Raw genomic sequence first — 19,733 nt, 5'->3', positions numbered from 1 at the left:
GTTTTCAAATATGTTTTTTTTGCTTTCATGATTTCGCCTGAGGGAATCTCTGATTGGCTCTGCTGCCGCACCGCGCAGCGGTATCCGAACCGTCTCTCTGACGGGGGGGGGGGCACTCTTTGCCTGGAGTCAGAAATAGGGGCCCGTCCCCCTCCAGCCTCTGGAGTAACCTTTCTTTTTTTTTCTCTTTCTCTCTCATCCCCTAATAGAAAATCCCTCCATAGGCTTCAGCGCATTGTACAGATGCAGACACAGGCTTTTTTCCACACAAAGCCCACACAGAATTGGGTCGCTCCCACAAGCGCTTGACGGGGAATTTTCCCTGACTGGCGTGCGCACCTCGGCAAGCCCCGCTGCATCTCAGCGATGCCCGCGGCATTAGCCTAAAGGTCGTGGAGGAGCGTCTGCAGCAGCGTTCGGGCTCGGCGGGCCAATCCGCTTACGGGACCGTACACGCGCGACGCCGGGCGGAAACAAAGACGTGCGATTGGCCCAAGCCGCAGAGTCTCTGCATTGACGCCAGGGCCGTTCCTGTAACGCACGGGGTCTGATTAACCGCGAGGCGAAGCGAGAGCTCGGCGCGGAGCCGCAAGACCGCCGCGTAATTTCTGCGAGGGCGAACTGGAGCACGCGCCCTCGTCCGCTGCATGAGAATGAGGCAACATTAAAATGGATGACAAATGGTATCCTGAATATGCTTTGAATAAAATATAAAATGCCTGGGAATCCAACCCCAGCCCGTCATGAATAATATAACTGTCTGGTGCAAATGCATTCAGAAAATAATTAAATAAATAATGAATTCATTATGTGCATTGAACAGCAAATGAGACGATTTGTGCATTCAGACCATCCATGCCATTAGCAAGCGATTGTTGCGCCGCGCTCCGGCGTACTTAATCAAAACGGAATGAAGAATTCCACTCTTTTAATAACACTTGTTATAATTAAACTCCTTGAGGAGAGCGGGGCACAGGGAAGCAGATTTCTTTAAATTATAAATTAAACATCGACAGCAGGGTTCTTTTTTGTTCCCTTGGAAACAGATGTGCAGAGCTCAACTTTGACATCTGATTGGTTAAAAGGGAATTGCGGTGCCCAGCAGAGCATGGCTGAAACAGCCAGTTTCTCTTTTTTTCGTAAGGATTTTTCTGCAGAAAAAAACTAGATCAATTTTCTATTGAGACCCCTGAATGGCAACAAATTTTTATTATATTTCACCCGCTGCTGCTCCGTGGGAGATAGTCTATTTAGGATTTCATTAAAATATGGAATGACTAAAATGGGTTTAGCGAGAAAGACTTAAAGTGACGATGAAGTCTACTTCATTATTCTGAATAAAATTCGAAGAGGCAACTGCAATGGGAAGCCTAACAAACCCTCCCCTTTTTGTGGGATTCTTCTCCTGTAATACATTCTAATTATCAACATGCTTACACCCAAAGGACTAACAACGAGCATTTCCCACCTCCTGAAAACATCCCAGGCATGGAACCATCGAGCTGATATTCTTGCCTGTTTCATATACATTTTTAAACCATTGTGCTTGCCTAGCATTTTGAGTGACAGCCCAGCTGCATTTCTTCAGCCTTTAACCTACAGATCACATCCACAGCTACACCCAGAGACCACAGAGGCAGATGTAGTTCGGCCGTGGCAGGTTCCGCTCACTAACAAGATGGGAGCGAAATGTCCAAGCCTCCTTGTGCTCTCTCGCCCAGGACCCTGGGTGTGACTAACTTAAAACCGAGGAATTTCACTAGATGATCCGCTTAGGGCCCTGGCTGCTCCTTAGCTGCTGCACGGGACGGCCTTGGAACTTTCCCATGATCCCACAGGAAAGGGTGGGGGGGGGGGGGAGGGTGGGGGTGTGCCTGTTTCTCAGTGACTCAGAGATGCACTGCTCAGACCTCCCGCTCACCCACCGGTCCAAGGGCCTCTGGTTGATTGAATTAGTCTGGAAACCACATGGGGCCCCTGGGACAATATTTTCATAGCGGTGAGGAAACTTCGCTCATGAAGTACCCTGAACAAATATTTAGCTCGGAGACAGTCTCGCTATCGCCCCCCTGAGGAATTTGCTAGGCCCTACCTTCAGCCGGGTTGTGGGGGAAAGGGAAAAAAATCCCGGAGTATTTGTGGTTTTTACTGTGCCTTTGGGCATGAGTGCACTGAATCCCACCTTGTGCCTGCCACAGCACAGATTTATATGTGCCGTGAAGCTGGAACATTCAGCCTGTCATGTATGCCAATGAGTGCATGGCTGTAGCTTTTGCACGGCACTTAACAACCAGACTGAACAATGGCTTCAGATGGGATTTCAATATTCTGCTGTTAGAGCACCGTATGCTCTGTGAATGATTCGATACGCCCTCACATGCAAACAGTTCCCATGTGGACGGTACGTATGTGTTGTGGGGGGGGGGAGGGGGGAGGTGGTGGAGGATGTGGATGTGCGAGTATGCTATGCTGTTTGGGCGGGGGAGTTCTCAGCCTGCCCAGTCTGAGTTGGTCCTCTCCCAGACAGGAAAGCAGCTCTTTCAGGTATTCAGTAAGGAAACCAGAATGGCTCACGGATGAACTGGGCTTTTGTGAGTCTGATATCTCAGACATTGCTGTTTTTTAGCTCTGCAATTTGCCTTTAAGTAGTTTTCAGGGGGGAGAAAAATTGACTGACTTGAGTGTTGGATGAAGAAACAACAATACTTAAAATACCAAAACAGTGAACACACAGTATTAAAAGTCACTGGAAGTCAAGTATTTGTTTTCTTAAGTGTGGCTGAAGAGTTGATACAGTTTCTGGGAAGGAGTAGCTGTTCTGCATCAGTAATTGCTGCTATCCTGTCATGGGTAAATCCCCTTGTTTTTGTTATACTTATTCCTGGTAAGCCCATAATTTCTGTTTTGCGGCGCATACCTGTATCCACTCCTTGTTGGTGTCGTATGCCGGGGTCCAGCCGTTTTCGTAGTAGTTGAGCCGCGAGCGCTCGGGGGACCAGTTTGGGTTATACTGGGACGAGGACGCAATCTGGTCTGAGGCGATCTCGCCAGACTCCATCCCCAGCGGCTCCTTGCAGTCGAAGTCTGCGGGTCAGAGCCGGCCGTCGATCAGGAAGTTATGAAACATCTCGGAACAGCCAAAGTGCGTGACATCCCCTGAACACCCCGGAGACCGACAGACTCCACACACACACTCTGCGCACACACACTCCGCGCACACACTCTGCGCACACACACGCTGCTTGGTTGGGAGAATAAAGTGCAGATCAGTGCTGCTTAAGCGATTTTCTCTTTCCACGGAAAAGGGGGAAAAAAAAACATTAATGGAAGTACACAGTGCAAGTGTATTACATTAGGACGGAACATAAAGCTTTATTCATAAAAGATTCAGTGCCAGTGCTAAGTTTACACTTGCGGAAAAAGGGGGACTGGTAAGCATTTTGCATCTTTTGCAAGTTGCCTCCACAGCTCCCTACAGGCCCTTTATCTTTGCAGATTGTGCACATTTTATAATTTAAGCAATGGATGGTGGGAGAGGCACTCTCCCGGTCCGGTGTCTCTGCACTTCTAAGATGGCGCTACATCGCTGCGTGAGATGGAAGCAAGCTTCCTTTCTTCCTCGCGTTCGTACGGGACGTCCAGCCAGCGGCGAGGGCGGTTGGGCAATGCTCAAAAGCGGCGGGGAGTTTTGGAACGGGCCGGGAGCTTGCCCCCTGACCAGGGATAACCGGCGCATACGCGGGGAGCGGGGCATCGCAGCCAGGAGGGGCGGGTCTGACAGAGCGCGGCAGATGGGGGGACCATCTGCGATCACTCACGGACCGCCACCCGAGGAGCAGCTCCCCCCTCCCCCCCCGCTCTGACACCCCCACCCCCAAACGCCGCCCCGCGCAGGAGCCGAGGGGCCGTCTCGCGCTCTGACACCACCGCTCATCTTTTTATTCATGCGCACACTTCTCCATTTTGGGTCGGGGGCGGGATGACGGCGGGTGAGGAAAGGGGTGTCGTTTCCGAAAAAAAAAAAAAATGCCATCCAGCAATTCCGGTCTTTCGGAGCATAAACTGACGAATTTGAGCCAATTGTGATTTCTTTTCTCTCCAAATGACTTGAACTGAGGGATAAAAGCTGACATTCAGCTGTGATTGTGAAGAGTAATGCGATCATTCAAAAGGAGCACCGCTCGAAAGCAACTTTACAACATCACCCTGCCTGAGTGCGCAAAATTACAGGGTAAAAACCCATCTAGGTGTGCACACAAACCACTCGACAAAAAACGAAAACAAAAACAAATCTGACGAATGGCACCGCGGTCCTCCCGTGGTGAACGTGGTGGAATCGCGCTCAGCGTGCCTGCATTTCAGCTGAGGAGAGACTTCTGCTGGAGCGTGCCTTCATCCTTCAGTCTGGTGAAGTCACCATAGCTACACTTGGAGTGAAAATGCATATTAATCCCTGTGGGTGTCTTTAGCCATCTGGGATAATTAGTGCTTTATTTAACACCAGTGATTCTGATAGCACCCAGCCGGACTGTTGTCTGTGGACAGATTTACAAGCTTATGTTGGTTCTGCTCACGGGCGAAACATTAAGTCAGAGCCTTTCTCAAATTGGGGTGAGAGGGTCAGCTCCCTGGGAAATATTAAATATCCCGGGAGGGGGGTGTCTGGGAACTGTCTGGCCGACCTTGTTTGTCTGAGACGTTGTATTGAGCCAGTTTGAAGTCAGAGGGATGCCTCATAACGTACTTGATTAACCAAAAACCTCACCAGTGTGATTTATGGCGTCAGCGCGTCCCAGGGCTCCAGAAGAGCCACATCCATGCATTATTAAATGCCAGCACTTGATATTTGTAGGGCAATGGCCCACTTAGCCCTATACCTCTCCTGTGGTTGTTGCCCCTGCTAAAAATTTGACCGAGGCGTGGAGATCGTGGCGGGTCTTCGGGTCTTTTTGATTTCCGAACCGTTTGGCTCACCTTCCGGTACGGTCCTCTGTATGACGGTGAAATTGGCAGAGAAGCCCTCCTTGGCGATGGCGCTATCGGTGTTGATTGTCAGAGCCAGGATCCCCGTGTAGGACAGGATTCGGCCCGGGGTGTTCTGGCCACAGTAGCGGCCGATGTAGGGCCCCACTGCAAAGAAGGAGAGAGAGAGAGAGAGAGAGAGACGGGGAGGGGGGGGGGCTCGTTAACAGGGCAAGCTGTAGTTAATGAGCATTTTTTCCCCTGGCGATGCAGGTTAGGTATCCTGGGGTGCTGTGAGAAACACTGAGTGGGTTACCTCACACTGGCGTGTGGGAAAAACCTCCAAGGAGCTCTCATCGACATGGGGCAAGGTCATCGTTTGTGTGCGTGCACTTTTTTCAGCAATAAATTCCTGGGGTTTCAAAGTGAATGGCAATCGTCTCTCAAGACAGCCATGGCCTCGACAAAAAAAGCATTCCCAAATACCACTACAAGGGAAAAAAGGGTAAAGGCAAACAAATGGTGAAAGGGGGAGGGATGGGAGTTCAGAAGAACAGAGCAATAAATGTAAAATCTCGACACGTTCCACTGAACACGCTGAATGCGGGAGTGCCTATATTTCAGAGGGGCCGAGCGCTAGCCGTCCTCCGTGAGCCGCGGGATGAAAGGAAGACCATGAGACCCGCTGCTTATCTTTGATTAGGGAGCCTGTGATCTCTGACGAGTGACAGCCGCAGTCCCTTCTTACCTCTCCTCATTTAAGAAATGTGATTTACAAGTGGCCAGCCAGATGAAAGCCTTTCTGCCAACCGGGATTTGGGGGCGGGGATCTGGTGACTCAGGGTGATCCTCACAGCACAGAAAACATGTACCCAGCGGGAGGGGGGTGGGGTGGTGGTGGTGTGGGAGACGGGAGGGGGGAGGAGTGGAGGGGGCCACATCGGACCTCCATAACCGTATCCAGGACCTAAGCTCCGATGTGCAAAGAAGCCATCTACGAGATTATCTGCATGACTCAACGCCGCGGCATGAAATTTTAAAGAGCTCTGCCGTGAACTCTGCGCCCCGCCCGTCTGGGGATGGCCGGATGGGGGCCTGGGATGGCGGGGCGCCCTGCCGCGCTCCCGACCAGCACTGTCTACTCGGGACGAGGTGGGGGGGGGCACGCATCGCCAGGGGAGCCCCCCAGCCGCCTCCGTCGCGGGCGAACTGCGGCCTCCCGCGCTAATGCAGTATTGATCCGAGTGGCACCGCAGGTAATGCACGGCTTTAATCATGGCTTCGCCCGTCCAGCTCCCCTTCAACCCCCAGCAGCCCCCCCCCCGCCCCCCCATTCCCCTCACACTCCAAACCCTGCTGTCTGTCTCACACATCTGATCACAGGGTGCCGGGTCTTCTACTTCATCTTTTTTCTTTCAATTTGAAGAAAAAGGAAAACCTTGAAATGCTGAACAAAGGTGCTTCAGTCCCATGCTACCCGGCCGAGTCCTTGTAGGCCAGCCGGCTTTGAAGGAACAAGAAACCTCACGAGAGGGACTCGCTTGAATACGGAACAAAGGAAGGAATCCGTTCTTTAGGAATGGCTTGTTAAGTGGGCAAAAAACTTAACTTTGTAATTATGAGGCAATGAACGGTGCCGGGCGAACACATCTCCCTCACTGATCTCTGTGACTTTCCACCCTCTGACAGAAATAAAGGTGATAATTACGTGAGAGCAGATAGAGCCCTACAGGACTTCGCAGCCTTTTTAATTAGCGCTTCCTCCGCAGGTCTAAATTGGAAAAGGAACAATGTCCCCCATACTTGAAACAAAAATGCATAAATGAATGCATTTATTGACACCTCTCCCGAAGGGTAGACAACTTGGCGCTCAGCATTAAAGCCGCGCACACACCTCAGTAGCTGAGAGATACTGATAGAATGTAACAGGAGGTAATTAATGCAAATGATACAGACAGCGGCCATATTTCCAAAAATGAGATGATTAAAAAATGAAGTGCCCCGCACAGCTTGTTGATAGGTGACCACACCTGCCCCATGAGCTTGCTCTACACCCATTGGCTGAGAACCAAGAGGGCAAAAGGCAGCAGTGGCTCTCACTGTGAACCCTGAAACAGGGATCGATTCTGCAGACGCTCAGAAACATGCTAGTCAGCTAGAAGGCCAACAGCTCTCCACAGCTTCCCTTGAGGAAGAGTAGAAAAACGCTCCTCAGTGAGGAGTGATGGTACCGAGCTGTGGGAGTCCTGGGTCCTCGGATAGGCTAAGGCATAGGTGGGAAACAGCGCCTGTCCGTGTGCTGAGTGCCCCGCCCCTTTGTGTTGAGGCGTTGCCAGAACATCCCTCACTCCTTTCCAAACAGGGGATTTAAAGCCACGTGAGGACGTGCTCTCCAGGCCAGGGAGCAAAGTCAAAAGAAATGAAAAGAAACTAAAAACAAAAGAACACTTGGGAATGCACCATTCTTTCATGTTTTCTTCTTGCGCACACTAACATGCCAGTACATGCCCAAGTCAGCTGCTCACTGAATGCTCTGAGAAGAATGTCATACAAGTACTGTGAGTATAAAATATCCTATTCTTGTTGAAGGTCACGCTCAACTTGTGAACTGGTCTGAAAGGGAAGTGAACATAATTTATTGACATTTACATCAAACCTATATGATATCCACACATTCAGGTGGCTTGATGTTACCATATTTCTGAATCCAGTGATGTTCCACATTTACTGCACACATCCATTGTGTTCTGAATAATAATGACTGAACATAAAAAAATGAAAACTGCTATGATTACAACTAATGAAATGAATTTTTGTCCCTGCAATACCAGAATTGAATTCCACAGTCTATTTAACAACTGCCTATGAATCTCACCAGTGTAAATGATTCATCATTTAGAATTGAAGTAATCACAGTCCCATGCACAACATAACTGCATAAAACAAATACTAACGGCTATAAATAACAGAAGGTTATGAGATGTTCAACTGCAATGTCAACAGAATACGGTCAATATCACAAGCAAATAACCCCTCTGACCCCTGCTGACCGCTCACCTCCAGGGAAGCCATCCCAGATCTCCAGCCGGTCGTAGCGGCAGAAGATCCCGTTGGGCGGCGTGGTGTCGGGCTCCAGCTCAAAGCTCTCAAACTCCAGGACGATCTCAGACATCTTGGGGGCAAAGATCATGAAGGTGCAGTCCAGGTTGTTGGGGTACTTCTCGGGGAATCCTGGAGACTTTATCACACCGCTGTTGGAGGTGAAGTTCCTCGAACACTCCGGCCCTGGAAGACAACAACATTTCAGTCATTTAAGTCATTCTCAGACTAAGGAACCAAACCACAAAATTCAAGTCACCCCAGTTAATACTGTGCAACCACGTTTTACGACCCCAGAACAAAAGTGTCTGCCTTGGAATCGGTTACCATGTTTGCCTCTCTCATTCTGCACCTTCTAGCTAATGGTACTGAGGCAGGGGGTTGGTGTTTTGGTTCATAGTTCCTACAGCTCCTTACAAGTGATGCCCAAATTTCACCATAAATTACAAGGGGGGATGGAGAACCCTGGAGAATAAGAGAAAGGGTTTATTCCCAGAACTACCCCTAAATTAGCATGGTACACCCCTTCCATGTGCTCTGGAACCCAACCCTCATTGATTGATTCCAGAGCATGTGTGTACCTAGTGTTGGGCCAAGCCTGATTGCTCAACATCTGGACAACATGTGTTTATAACTCATACCAGCAATTGCCAGCTTGGGACATGTGGAGACACAGATTTACATCTGACTGGGTGTGTCCTGGTCTTTCTTCAGTTCGCCCTATCATTACACTTCTGTGCAACAAATGACAAGAGCCTGGAGAAGATTATTGGTCTGCAATTGGTGGAAGAGCACACATGTAGAAACATATGCACATGCACTCAGAAACACACACACACACACATATACACACAAACATCCACACATTCACATGCACACACACATATGCATGGAAGCTCGCACGCACACACACAAACACGCCCTTTTGTACCGCCACCTCAAAACATTCACTCATAGCTCCCTGAAGGGTTGGTTTGCTAAGAATGGAGTGAAATTAGCCAGTTTAATGTAAAAAAAAAAAAGTTCCGTGGAAATGTTAAAATTAATATGCAAGTGTTGGGAATCCATCATGTTGATCCCATGAGCATGTTACTCTTCCCACTGAAAGGTCTGTATAACCCTTTGAAATGTCAACTTGACAATTATGCTTTTTCCCTGAGGTGATGCTGAAGAGCCTTAGTGAGAAAGATAGCTTTCATTAATATGTGTCCTGATTATAGTAATTATCAGTGTGTGGCTTCAGGCTGTCAGCTGTGGCCAGGTGACATGGTGGGTAAGGGTTACTCTGATGCTCTTCAATGCCCTTTTCTTGGAGAGAATCCATTTACCTCAGAGAAGAAGGCACCCATCTGCGAGCTTACTGCAACTGTCAATCCAGCAGAGTAAATGCGGGAAACCATTGCCCCCTTGTCATTTCAGTCATCCAGCAGTCCCATAATTCCCAGCCATCAAGACCACTTCAGCCAAATCTGACACACTATAATAAAACCGAGAGTGGCTTTTACAAAAAAATGGCAAGAGCAAGAGTTTAACTCTAAAAGGAGCTGACATTTAGCACTGCATTTAAAGTTGGGGTTCTCAAATGGTGGGGAATTTATTTTACCGGGTTTTTAGTCCTTCAGAACAGTGAGAGTTTTCACTTCTTTCCCGTTTTTTTTCTCTTCCTCAAAAGAGAATAAAATACGGTACGTGGGACGTTGCCCACTGAGGCTGTTCTTAGCTCAGGTTTCCCTTGGCGGGAGTTGGCGGACTGAAGAGGCCGACGTCGGGGACGTAACGCGCTGGGCTGGGGAAATCTCTGTGTGCGATCATCAGCTGGGGGCTGCCCAGGAGTGCACTGATCCGCTAAGGGGGCGTTGGCAGGGCCGTGAATACCAACGGACAGACGAATGAGTCACTGCGAGAAAATGCAGACGGCTCCTCGGAGACACGGAGCTCCAGTGTGAGCTTTTTCAGTAAGGATGGGAGGGTGAAGCTTCAGGGTATAGTTGCTCCAAAATAAAGGTAGCTGCTACAGCAGTGTCAACCGCTGGCTTGCATTAGCCAAACAATGGATTCTGCACTCAACAGGAAGGTGCTGTGATTGGTTTAAATAAGTGACTCACAGGCAACACTAGGTGGTGCCGCCCAGTTCACACTCCCACATTGGACAGTAAGGACACTTATCTCTTATCGTGGCTAATCTCTCTGCACAGCTGAGATGCGCAGACTTCAAAGCTTTACGAGGGTTTGAAAAGACCTGCGATCTCGCAGAAAGATCACAGGGGATGGGGAGATAAGGATCCGCAGGACCCGTTAAACAGACTCATCTCCAGTACCACAAGTCCTGTGTGTTTCCATTCCGGGATGCGGATTCCCATTCCAGCTTTTATTTCCTTTACGTTTCACCCGATGCTGCTTGTTTTTAAAAGGGTGACACCGAAAGGTGAACCCTGCAATTGTGAGCCATTGTGTGTTTTAAAGGAGATGGACACCAAGCTGAGAGGAGATGACAATTGCCCGGTTTGTCCCTGGCAAATCAAGCCTAAAGATCTCTTTTATCGGGCCTTTCAAAAGACCTGCGTCTGAGGGCCTGCGCTCCCATTTTGTCTCCTCGCCGAGTGTTTTGTCTCGCATGACCGCGGCCGGTATTTACGCTGAAGTCGGACACAGACGCCGGGGCTGTTTACAGAGACGTCTCTGAGAAGGATTTGGGAAACAATTGCACAGCCCTGTTAACACGCCAATAATAAAAAACTCTTTTCTTTCTCTTCTTCCTCCCCCTTTTCTTTTGTTGACACTGCCCAGTGCAAAAAAAGAAGGAGCGAGGACAAACGTGAAACAGTAAACAAGCAGCCTGTAGCCTGTAAATACAGATGTGCACTCACCCTAAAAACAATACATGCCTAACTTTGTATTTTAGTCTCCTTTGGTAGATGAGTTTAAATAAGTCCTCATTGTGCAAACTGCTGATTTGGCTGTGTCCTTATAATGGAAAACAGACATAGAACCCTGGATTCAGACACTTGGATGGATTTATACAGGATTGAGGGAAAAATGTGTTTGAAAATGAAGGGTTGCTTTATAGTTGCTGCTTGTGTTTAATGTTTATTGTGGCATTAGCAACTGGTTTTCATGAATGTTATTGCAAGTCACATGCAAGACCCACCTTATCAGTTTGAGCAGTGACGCTTTCACAAAATTTTCACAAAACAGCAAGTTTATCTAACACCTCAAAGGCTGAATTTTTCTGATATCTTTACAAAGCCCTATTCTTAAAATCTAAGAGATAAGTGTTAAGTCTTTAAGAAAAAACACTTGTCTGGCTTGCAAAGAAAAAAAACTGGGTCTTGTCTCGATATACTGCGGGCTGCATGTTAACCTTCAGCTGCTGCTGACAAAATAAAATGGCTTTCATAAGAGCTTCGTGAAATGATGGCCTTTCTGGTTATCTGGGTAGCAAAGGTTTAAAAGCCTGAGGTGTTATTCTAAGGCTAGCATGCCAGCTGCTCGTGTTTATTTTCTGTAGCCCTGTCGGTTGATAATTAGACACGACCCTCTCGGCCACACTCACAGAGTTAATGGCTGCCGGTGGACTAGCTACATGGATTTGGACACACAATCAAACATTAACCTCAAGGCCCAGCTGCAGGCCGCCTCCCACTTCTAGGTGCTGAAGTTACTTTAAACGCGCTGACCTTGCTGAACCCCCGCTCCCATCACCCACCGACACGATCTGCGCACACACACACCGCACACACGCTCGTTTCGCACAGGGGTGACACCCAAAATAGATGGGGGTCTGTGACTCTAAAGAGAGAGTTCGAGTCTTGGGTTTCCAGAGGGTGGGGTGAAGCCCCGCCCGTGCCAGATGTGACCCGCACCGTCCTCGCGCGCAGCACATAAAAGCTACGCGACCGCACGCCCGGGGTTAGGGCCACTCCGATATTGACACAGGTGCTGCCGTAAACGCAGATAGCGGTGACATGATAAACGGCATCGGCGGGTGAAGGAGCTGCAGGCGCTCCGTGCCGACTGAGACCCCAGTGACTGAGCAGCCCCAGAGTTGCCCACTTCAATGGGGCCCTGGCCCGGTTTGATGTGGGTTTGCCAACTGCAGGCCCTCCTACCGGAGACATGTGTTTTCAGTTCGGGAGAAACGTGCAGGGGTGGAACGAATCAAGATGACAAGACAAACATAGATCCCTTTTTGTAAGGGACGTCCTATTTGGGGTTCCAGGGTTATAAGATGCAGCAAACATGCATAATGTGCAGAGTTTTCTGCTTGGGGGTGAGGAGGGGTTTCCAGGTCTAGGTCTGAAACATACTGTCTTTGCCCTCTTGCTGCAGGTGGGACCAACATAGGGCAGTCCTGATTGGCTGCAGCATAGGCCCCCACCGCTGCCCACGTTGCTTAGCGATAGCATTCATGGGCGCAGCCGATTCCGTCATGAGGCCCTCAGCTCTGAGCTCATATATTCCACTCGTGCTCCCGCTCATACTCCGGGGTCAGTGAAGCGAGGCCGGCAATTTGCTGCCCATAAAATAAATTGCAGAGCTAATTAAGATGCCTGGACTGAAAAACAGCAAAGTCATTTGAAAAGCAATGGAGGAGCGCGAAAACCTAACAAGTTTTCTCCCAATTAGGCATCCCTCCTGCCCCCCGCTGACCCCCTCCCATTGCCACCCCTCACAGGCCTGGTCTCTGGATTAAACACTGCATCTGTGTGTGCTTGTGTGAGTGAGTGCGAGCGTGTGCCTGTGTGTGACCCAGTGCGTATGTGTGCATGTGAGTGTGTACATGTGAGTGTGTGTTTGGACATGGGCATGTCTGTGCTCACATGTGTGAATGTGTGCGTGTGTCTCAGCTTGTATAAAAGCGTGCACGGAACGCGTGCTTATGTTCTCGTATGCTAGTGTGAGCATTTGTGTGTCTGTGTGTTAGTATTTGTAATGACATGCGTATGTTTATAAGTGTACTGTATCTGTGTATATGTATATGTGTTTGTATACCTGCATTAGACACATCTGAACCCCTCTGGAATAGCAGTCAACGCTATACGCTGCTGAGAGATTGTGGCAGTTACATAGATGGGCTTTCAACCACAATACTATTCAAAAAAGAGGTGATCCAACACCCATCTGAGGCAGTGACATTTTATCATCAGCCTCACCCGATGATATTAAACCGCACGGTGCACCGACTGGCAGTCCCAGAGGACTGTAAATGCCTCTCATTACTTAAATGATACCATGGGAGATTCTATGAGAAATAAACACAGGGATAGGGTTTGGCTGGATGTGCAGTACTGAGAATTTACGATTCTGCGATGTAAGGGGCAATGACTAAACAATTTCCCTGGCACTCATTTTCAAATAGCAATTCTTTTAGAAAATATGAGACAATTTTCCAGCTCCAACACACACACACACACACACACACACAACACACGCGCACCTTTTATAAATCTCATTTACAGTTATATATGTTTATATAAACAGCGGCGTGCAAACGCCTGTACCTAAGCACACATCTTACATCAGTGCACCACGTGGCAGCCGAAATCGCGCAGATGTTATTTATCTAATGCACTTGTGTTGATGAGCCTCCCTAACGATGTCATCGTCGCTTTCCCTGTGCGTTTTTAATTGATCTCAGTGCCATCTCTTCGGTGGCGCCTGCCTCTCCCGTAGTCAAAACACAACGTGATTTCAAAGCAAAACATTTGTCTCAAGCCGCATAGGGACCGGGGGACCCTCCCATGACAATTCCGTGAAGGGGTGAGGCTGGAGCAAAGTGCCTGGTGTGAATTGGCTGTGCTCGGTGCAGACACACACGTTGACTACTGTAATGCAGGGCACAAACCAGACAGAAGTCTAGTCTGATCCTCGGCACTACAGTGATTCTCCGCTCTCCAATCTCCGTATTTTCAGGCACCTCTTTGATTGTACTTTTGAGCCGGGAGCTGGTCACACCACAACGCTGAAGGCTGTACAATGTCTCACCATGATCGGGATGCACAGTGTCACACTGTTTGACCCCCATGGTAAGGGAGATGGGGCAGAGGAGATGTGGGGTAAGGGTTGGGGAGGGAGTGGGGCGTGGGAGTGATATAGGCTGATGGCACTGAGCCCTTACACTCGGAATGATTCTATCCACAGTTCTACTTTTGCACCCCTACCAAACTGCCACCCGCCCCTCTTTTGCTGGCCTGACTTGATTAAAATGTGGTCCTAACATGCAAGTCCAGGGACAAGCAGCATTAATGGAGTGAAGCCTCCTTAACTTGTGTAGGACATGAGGGCTTGGTGGAGATTTCCCCTTCCCTGGAAAGGGGAAGTGGTTGGACAAACAGGAAGTAAAAAAATAAAAAACAGGAAGTCCCCTCTTATTGCTCCTGTTATGTTTAGATAAGAGAGAAAAAATCCCCAAATGTTGCACCAAACAGAAAATCTTTGGACTCTAATTGACCAGTGCTGGGACCACTTTTTAGGTGACGTGTTCATAAGGAAGGAACTTCGGAATTCCTCCATTATCATCAGGTCCAGCTGTGTTGCCTCCCATGGAATCTTACCACCGGACGCAAATATTCACTCCACTCACACAAAACAGGAAGCAAGCTAAAGCAGTTCATGTCTTTAAACCCTTATATGGATGTTTATTCTCTCCTTAGTCCTTCAACGATGACAATAGGGGGTTTCTACCCCTTTCTTCTTCACAAACCACCAGCACATGTGGCTTAGTCTTGGCTCAGATGTGGCTTAACTCAGGGGCCCACTTAGGGGTTGTGGGGTCATTGCTAACTCAGTACAAATTACCAAGAGTCAATTCAGATTTGTTTCATCAACGTAAATCTGAAAACTCGAGGAGTGCAAAATAAGAAATCCTTCTGAATTAATTACTCTTTCATTTACAATTATAATGTAATTACAGCCAATGTCCAATATACTTCTGCTGCTTCAAACATGCATACTATTTGGCAAAAATTATGCTAAAGTGAAGACTGGTTGTTTTACAGTACCATTTTTGATTTAATGTGGCACTTAGTGTAGCCTCGGCATTAGTGTCCAAATGTCAAAAGGATTTATTTATTTATTTTTAAATAAATCAAATATTTTACAAAAAAAAAAAAAGTGACGCCCTGCATGTGGCTGAACATGTCCAATTCCGACCCTAATTTGGGATTTCCAGCTATCTACAATCGCAGCTGCGTTCATGTGAGTCCCGCTGTTTATTCAAGTGTAGTTATTCGTTCTCCTCCAAAACACGTGGTGTTGCCATTCTGCTTCTGTTCACACCACAGCCTACAGCCAAGCTTGCTCAGAGCGGAGTCTCAGCAAGCCCTTCCATATGTGACTTTGACATGATGTCCATGAGCGCCTGATCAAGCAGCGAGGGATCATTAGAAAGCGATGAAACGCAGACCCCTAACTGGCTGAACCTTCCCATACCCTGAGTGATGCAATCGTCATTTGTCCATCGCCCAAGGGAGCTACCTGCCACAGCTGGCACTGGTGCGGTCTGGATTCGATCAGAGACTGGTGCTTATCCTTGCACCACTGCATGGTGCCTTAATCGAATTAACAACAGCCTGATCACAATGATGTAAAAAAACACGCTGTTGTTTATCAAATGAACCACTTAGCCAATGGCCACACCAGATTAAAAGAACATGTTTCATGTCTAAGCCACCCATGTAGCATGATGTCTCTAAACTGGAGTGGCACAGTTGGGCTTAGCTCTTAAATCCTCAGTTCGGTAAGGGCTACTGTATCAAGCAAAGCTCACCTGTTTTGAAGATCTCATAGCGAATGGAGAAGCCCGCTCCGTGCGTCTCGTAGTCGGACACGAACTTGATGTAGAGCTGGTTGCCGGAGGAAACGACGGGGGAGGGGGCGATCTTTCCGCAGTACTTCCCCACCAGCTGGCCGTTCTCGTCCACGCCATCTCTGACCTCCACGTAGTCATACCTGAGGAGGACAGCAGACAACGGCGGGCATGTTTAAACCAGACCTCTTATCGTGTGGAACAGCGCCAAAGGGACATCTGAGAACGCAGGCCGTAGATAAGCTGCGCCTGTATGCGGCACACCGCAGCCCTGCACAGCTGCATGTAAGCCCTCGAGGGTGCAGCTGCCCTACCCTGTGTGGTTCTGGATACTAGGTGCACAGTTCCAAGGTGAAATGCAGAGATTGTCCATCCTGTGTGCCTGTCAAACTGCACGCCCTTGGCTACTTCACATTAAATACAAAGCACCTGCCATAAAGATTCCCAAAGTTAAAACCATCAATATTTAATCTGTAGGTAAAGTGCAGTGAGCCATTATTATTGCCTTTCAGTACTGGATAGACACATCTAAGTAGACTATTGAGGAGCAGATGTGTACCTGAAATGCATGGTATAGCTCCATATACAGTATATTTCCATTCACAAATGGGCTGTTAAGATATACTCTTACTAGTCCCATACAGTCACATCTCAGAAAAATGTACTGTCGGCAGGCAGATAAGCCATTATCTGTTCCACATGGCATTTCTCCAGGTAGCCGCGCTTGGCAACGCTAACACACCTGCTTTCAGTCCCTCCCAAGACATGGCATCAACACACACACTGCTTCTCCCGGGATAACAACGTCCTTTGTTCTTGTTTTAATCCCAGAAAGCCTGTGTCACTAATAAACATCCAGCCTCTTCTGCGCTTCAGTGGGCTTGCTCGTGTCATAGGTAGTTACTAACACAGGAAATGCTGGTCCTATAGAGTGCACAGTATCTAACGTGACAGACCACATCTACTCCCTCCTGAGGGGGTGGGGGGGATGGTACATGAGGCAGGTGTTAATGAAATCAGCTGCCTGCTTTCACAGGCCCTCCACACACACATACACATTCACACATTGTAGTCACCGTGGAGCTCCCTCAAATAGAATAACATACTCTTGCTTATTGGCAGGTCAGCGTTCTAATTGAGACAAGCCTGCATGCAGGGCGGTCTCAGGTGAGTAATATCAGACAGATCAGAGGGAATCGGGAGCGGGCGCTTGCTCGGGGGGGCACAATCGGAGACGGGGTGGCAGCGGCGATGGAGCGAACAGTAGCGCCCGGGGAGAAAGATCCTTTATGCTTTGTTTCATTCTGACTGACAGGACAAGTGGCACTGAGCTGAGCCCGCTCAGGTTTGGGTTACCATGGCATTTAATCAACCGTAACGCACACTTTCCAACAGGATCTGCAGGAGAGGCAAGTCGGGGCGCCCGCTCAATGTGCTACCGCGCAGCCCTTAGTCTTCCCTGCCCACTAGCCCATCCGTTTTCATTACCGCTGGAGGAGGAAAATAACAGCAACACCACACCGAGTGTAAATAAATGTAAAAAAAGCCCCCATTTTGTGTAGCAGCCAGCATAGTAGATCTAATATCTGTATTATCCAAATGAGTGATGAAACAATTACTGTTCCCCATGGGATAAGCTGTGTTATGAAAGCAGGCCTTAACTCAAGACTGGGCATTTGGGAACAGGAGGGTAAAGGGGGATAAAACCCATCCCTTACCTGTTCCCTGAGCGCCCCCCCCCCCAAAAAAAAAAAACCTCTCAACCTGTTTCAAATTCAAAGGCAAATTTACAAAAAAATTTAATGAAGGCAGAACGGCCTTTGTGTAGTCATGCACAAACACATCAGGGTTTTGGGAATACCCATACAGTGCGTGTGTGCGTGCTTGCGTGTGTGTATGTGCGTTTGTGCATGTGTGTGTGTGTGTGTGTGAATGTGTGGGTAGGGTTAATACAAGAGATGAATAAATGGGGGAATGTGAGAAGCGCTGGGGCATGCTGGGCTCTCTGTCCTCACTGGCAAAATGAGGTCCCCAGAGGAGGTACATAATGCAGGAATGACTTCACCCTGCTCTGCAGCCACTTTCACTGGAAGTGATATCACCTCATCACTCACGCCCCGCTGTCACCCCGGTTTCCTCTGCATTGTCTGTCTGAAGCTGATGGACTCCCGCGGCCAGAGAGGACCAGTTTCGGGCAGGGAGGGTTTGGGAGGAGAATGGAGATATGGGGGGGATGGGGGTGTGACCTATCACTTGTCTGTACACAGAGATTTCCACTTCAAAGAGACCGGCGGGACGCCATGGCTACCAGTGCAGCGTTGGAGGGGTGAGGAATGGGGGCCGGTGCAGTAATGAGCTCGCGGTGTTTGCTCCGGCTGTGTGCAGGGACCCGCCCGGCTCTCTCTTTCAGAAGCAGCTGTGGAAACAGCGGCAGTGGCTCTGGGCGAACAGCGGCAGCTTCAGCAGAGCCGCACCCTCCGCACCTCCGCGCCCAAGCCCGATTGTGTGTATGTGGGCCACGGGCGGCTGTGTGGCTGTGCCTTCCTTTGTGCTGCTGTTCAACAAGCTTCACCACACAAAAGGGGTGCAAGGTCCCCTGTGCCCCATGTTCAGACCAGGCCTTCTCCTTATTGTCTCTCTCTGTTTGAACAGTGCTTAGTGAGGTGATTATATTTCTTCATACATTCTAGATGAAATCGGAAAATCCAGAGGCACATTATTTGCAGAGCTCTCTCTCTGTCTCTCTCTCAAATTCAAATGATTTACTGGCATGACATATTTCAAAATACATATTGCAAAGCATAGTGATAACAAAAATCATAGTAAGAATACAAAAACAAGCAACAATAACAGCATAAATGGCAGTAATATAACATTTATTAACTATTAGATATTATATGATTCAATTAATTATTATATATTATTGTTATATAGTGGTCCTTTATTGTCACTGTTCCTCAGGTTGACAGGCTGAAACATACTCAGCTGTGAGTAAGGCTGTTGGTCCTTCTCCTAAAAGGACACAGCTTTTCTTCATTTGCCAGGGAGGGAAATTTGTTTCAGAATTGATATCTTACATATTTGGAAATGTTTTGCAATACAAAAGGAAATGCATCTCTCTCTCCACCTCTCCTGTCTTTGGGTAATCATGTTTTTTGTGTCTTCCTTTTTGAATTTCTAAGGTGTGGTCACTGAGCCGGCACTAGGTTAGGATTTGTCTCTGCTTTGTATCGCTTACGGCGAAGAGATACTTGGCCAAATTGTATTCTCGATTCAGGGCCAAATAGCTAATCTCTCTCTGTGGAAAAGCAGCTAAGCACCGTTGTCTTTGTCAGTATCCCACATGAGCAGACGTGAGCTGTAAGCGTATATATGTGTGTGTGACAGGGTTGGCCGGGGTCGTGTACTTCACACTTCATGGTTTAATCTGGCTTGCACGCTCTACACCAGGGCAGAGCAAGTATATCCACAGATACAGCTGGTGGGGTGGGGAGCAAGTGTATCCACAGAGATAGCTGGTGGGGTGGGGCGGGTGTTCCAAACAGCTGCTACTCCATCTCCACCAGCATCAATCTTCAGCCGAGGTGCTACATCCCTCAGCTCGTAACTCACCTACACAATCTGCACCTGGATATTCCTCAGCTGGGGATGGTCCAGACAGACACGCACCAGGAAAGGGAGGTCAGGCCAGGCCGGATTTCCATCTGCCACCTCCTGCGCGGGGAGGTGACACACCAACAGGAGCGCCGAGGAGGCCGCAAAAACACGGGGCTGCTCGTCAACACCCCCAACCTCCTCCAGACAGTCCATTTATAGCACACTACACACACCTCGCGTGATGGACTTTTTAGAGCGAGAAGACGAG

At 48.6% G+C, this 19,733-nt stretch overlaps 1 protein-coding gene across 2 annotated transcripts in view; it reads right to left on the bottom strand.

Moving 5' to 3' along the window:
• nrp1a (neuropilin 1a) overlaps positions 1-19,733 on the bottom strand; it is a 61,663-nt gene that overhangs the window by 23,730 nt on the left and 18,200 nt on the right. For both annotated transcript variants that reach the window (XM_064332360.1, XM_064332361.1), the window contains exons 4-7: positions 15,830-16,011; positions 8,020-8,247; positions 4,975-5,130; positions 2,918-3,084 (exon numbers count right to left, since the gene is read on the bottom strand). In XM_064332360.1, the coding sequence (XP_064188430.1) occupies positions 2,918-3,084; positions 4,975-5,130; positions 8,020-8,247; positions 15,830-16,011 (733 nt within the window). The remainder of the gene's footprint in view (positions 1-2,917; positions 3,085-4,974; positions 5,131-8,019; positions 8,248-15,829; positions 16,012-19,733) is intronic.

The sequence above is a fragment of the Anguilla rostrata genome, chromosome 4 (assembly GCF_018555375.3).
Source record: "Anguilla rostrata isolate EN2019 chromosome 4, ASM1855537v3, whole genome shotgun sequence".
In the NCBI taxonomy this organism is placed as follows: domain Eukaryota; kingdom Metazoa; phylum Chordata; class Actinopteri; order Anguilliformes; family Anguillidae; genus Anguilla; species Anguilla rostrata.
Note: the sequence above shows the minus strand (reverse complement) of the source record. Positions and strands in the feature narration are given on the sequence as shown.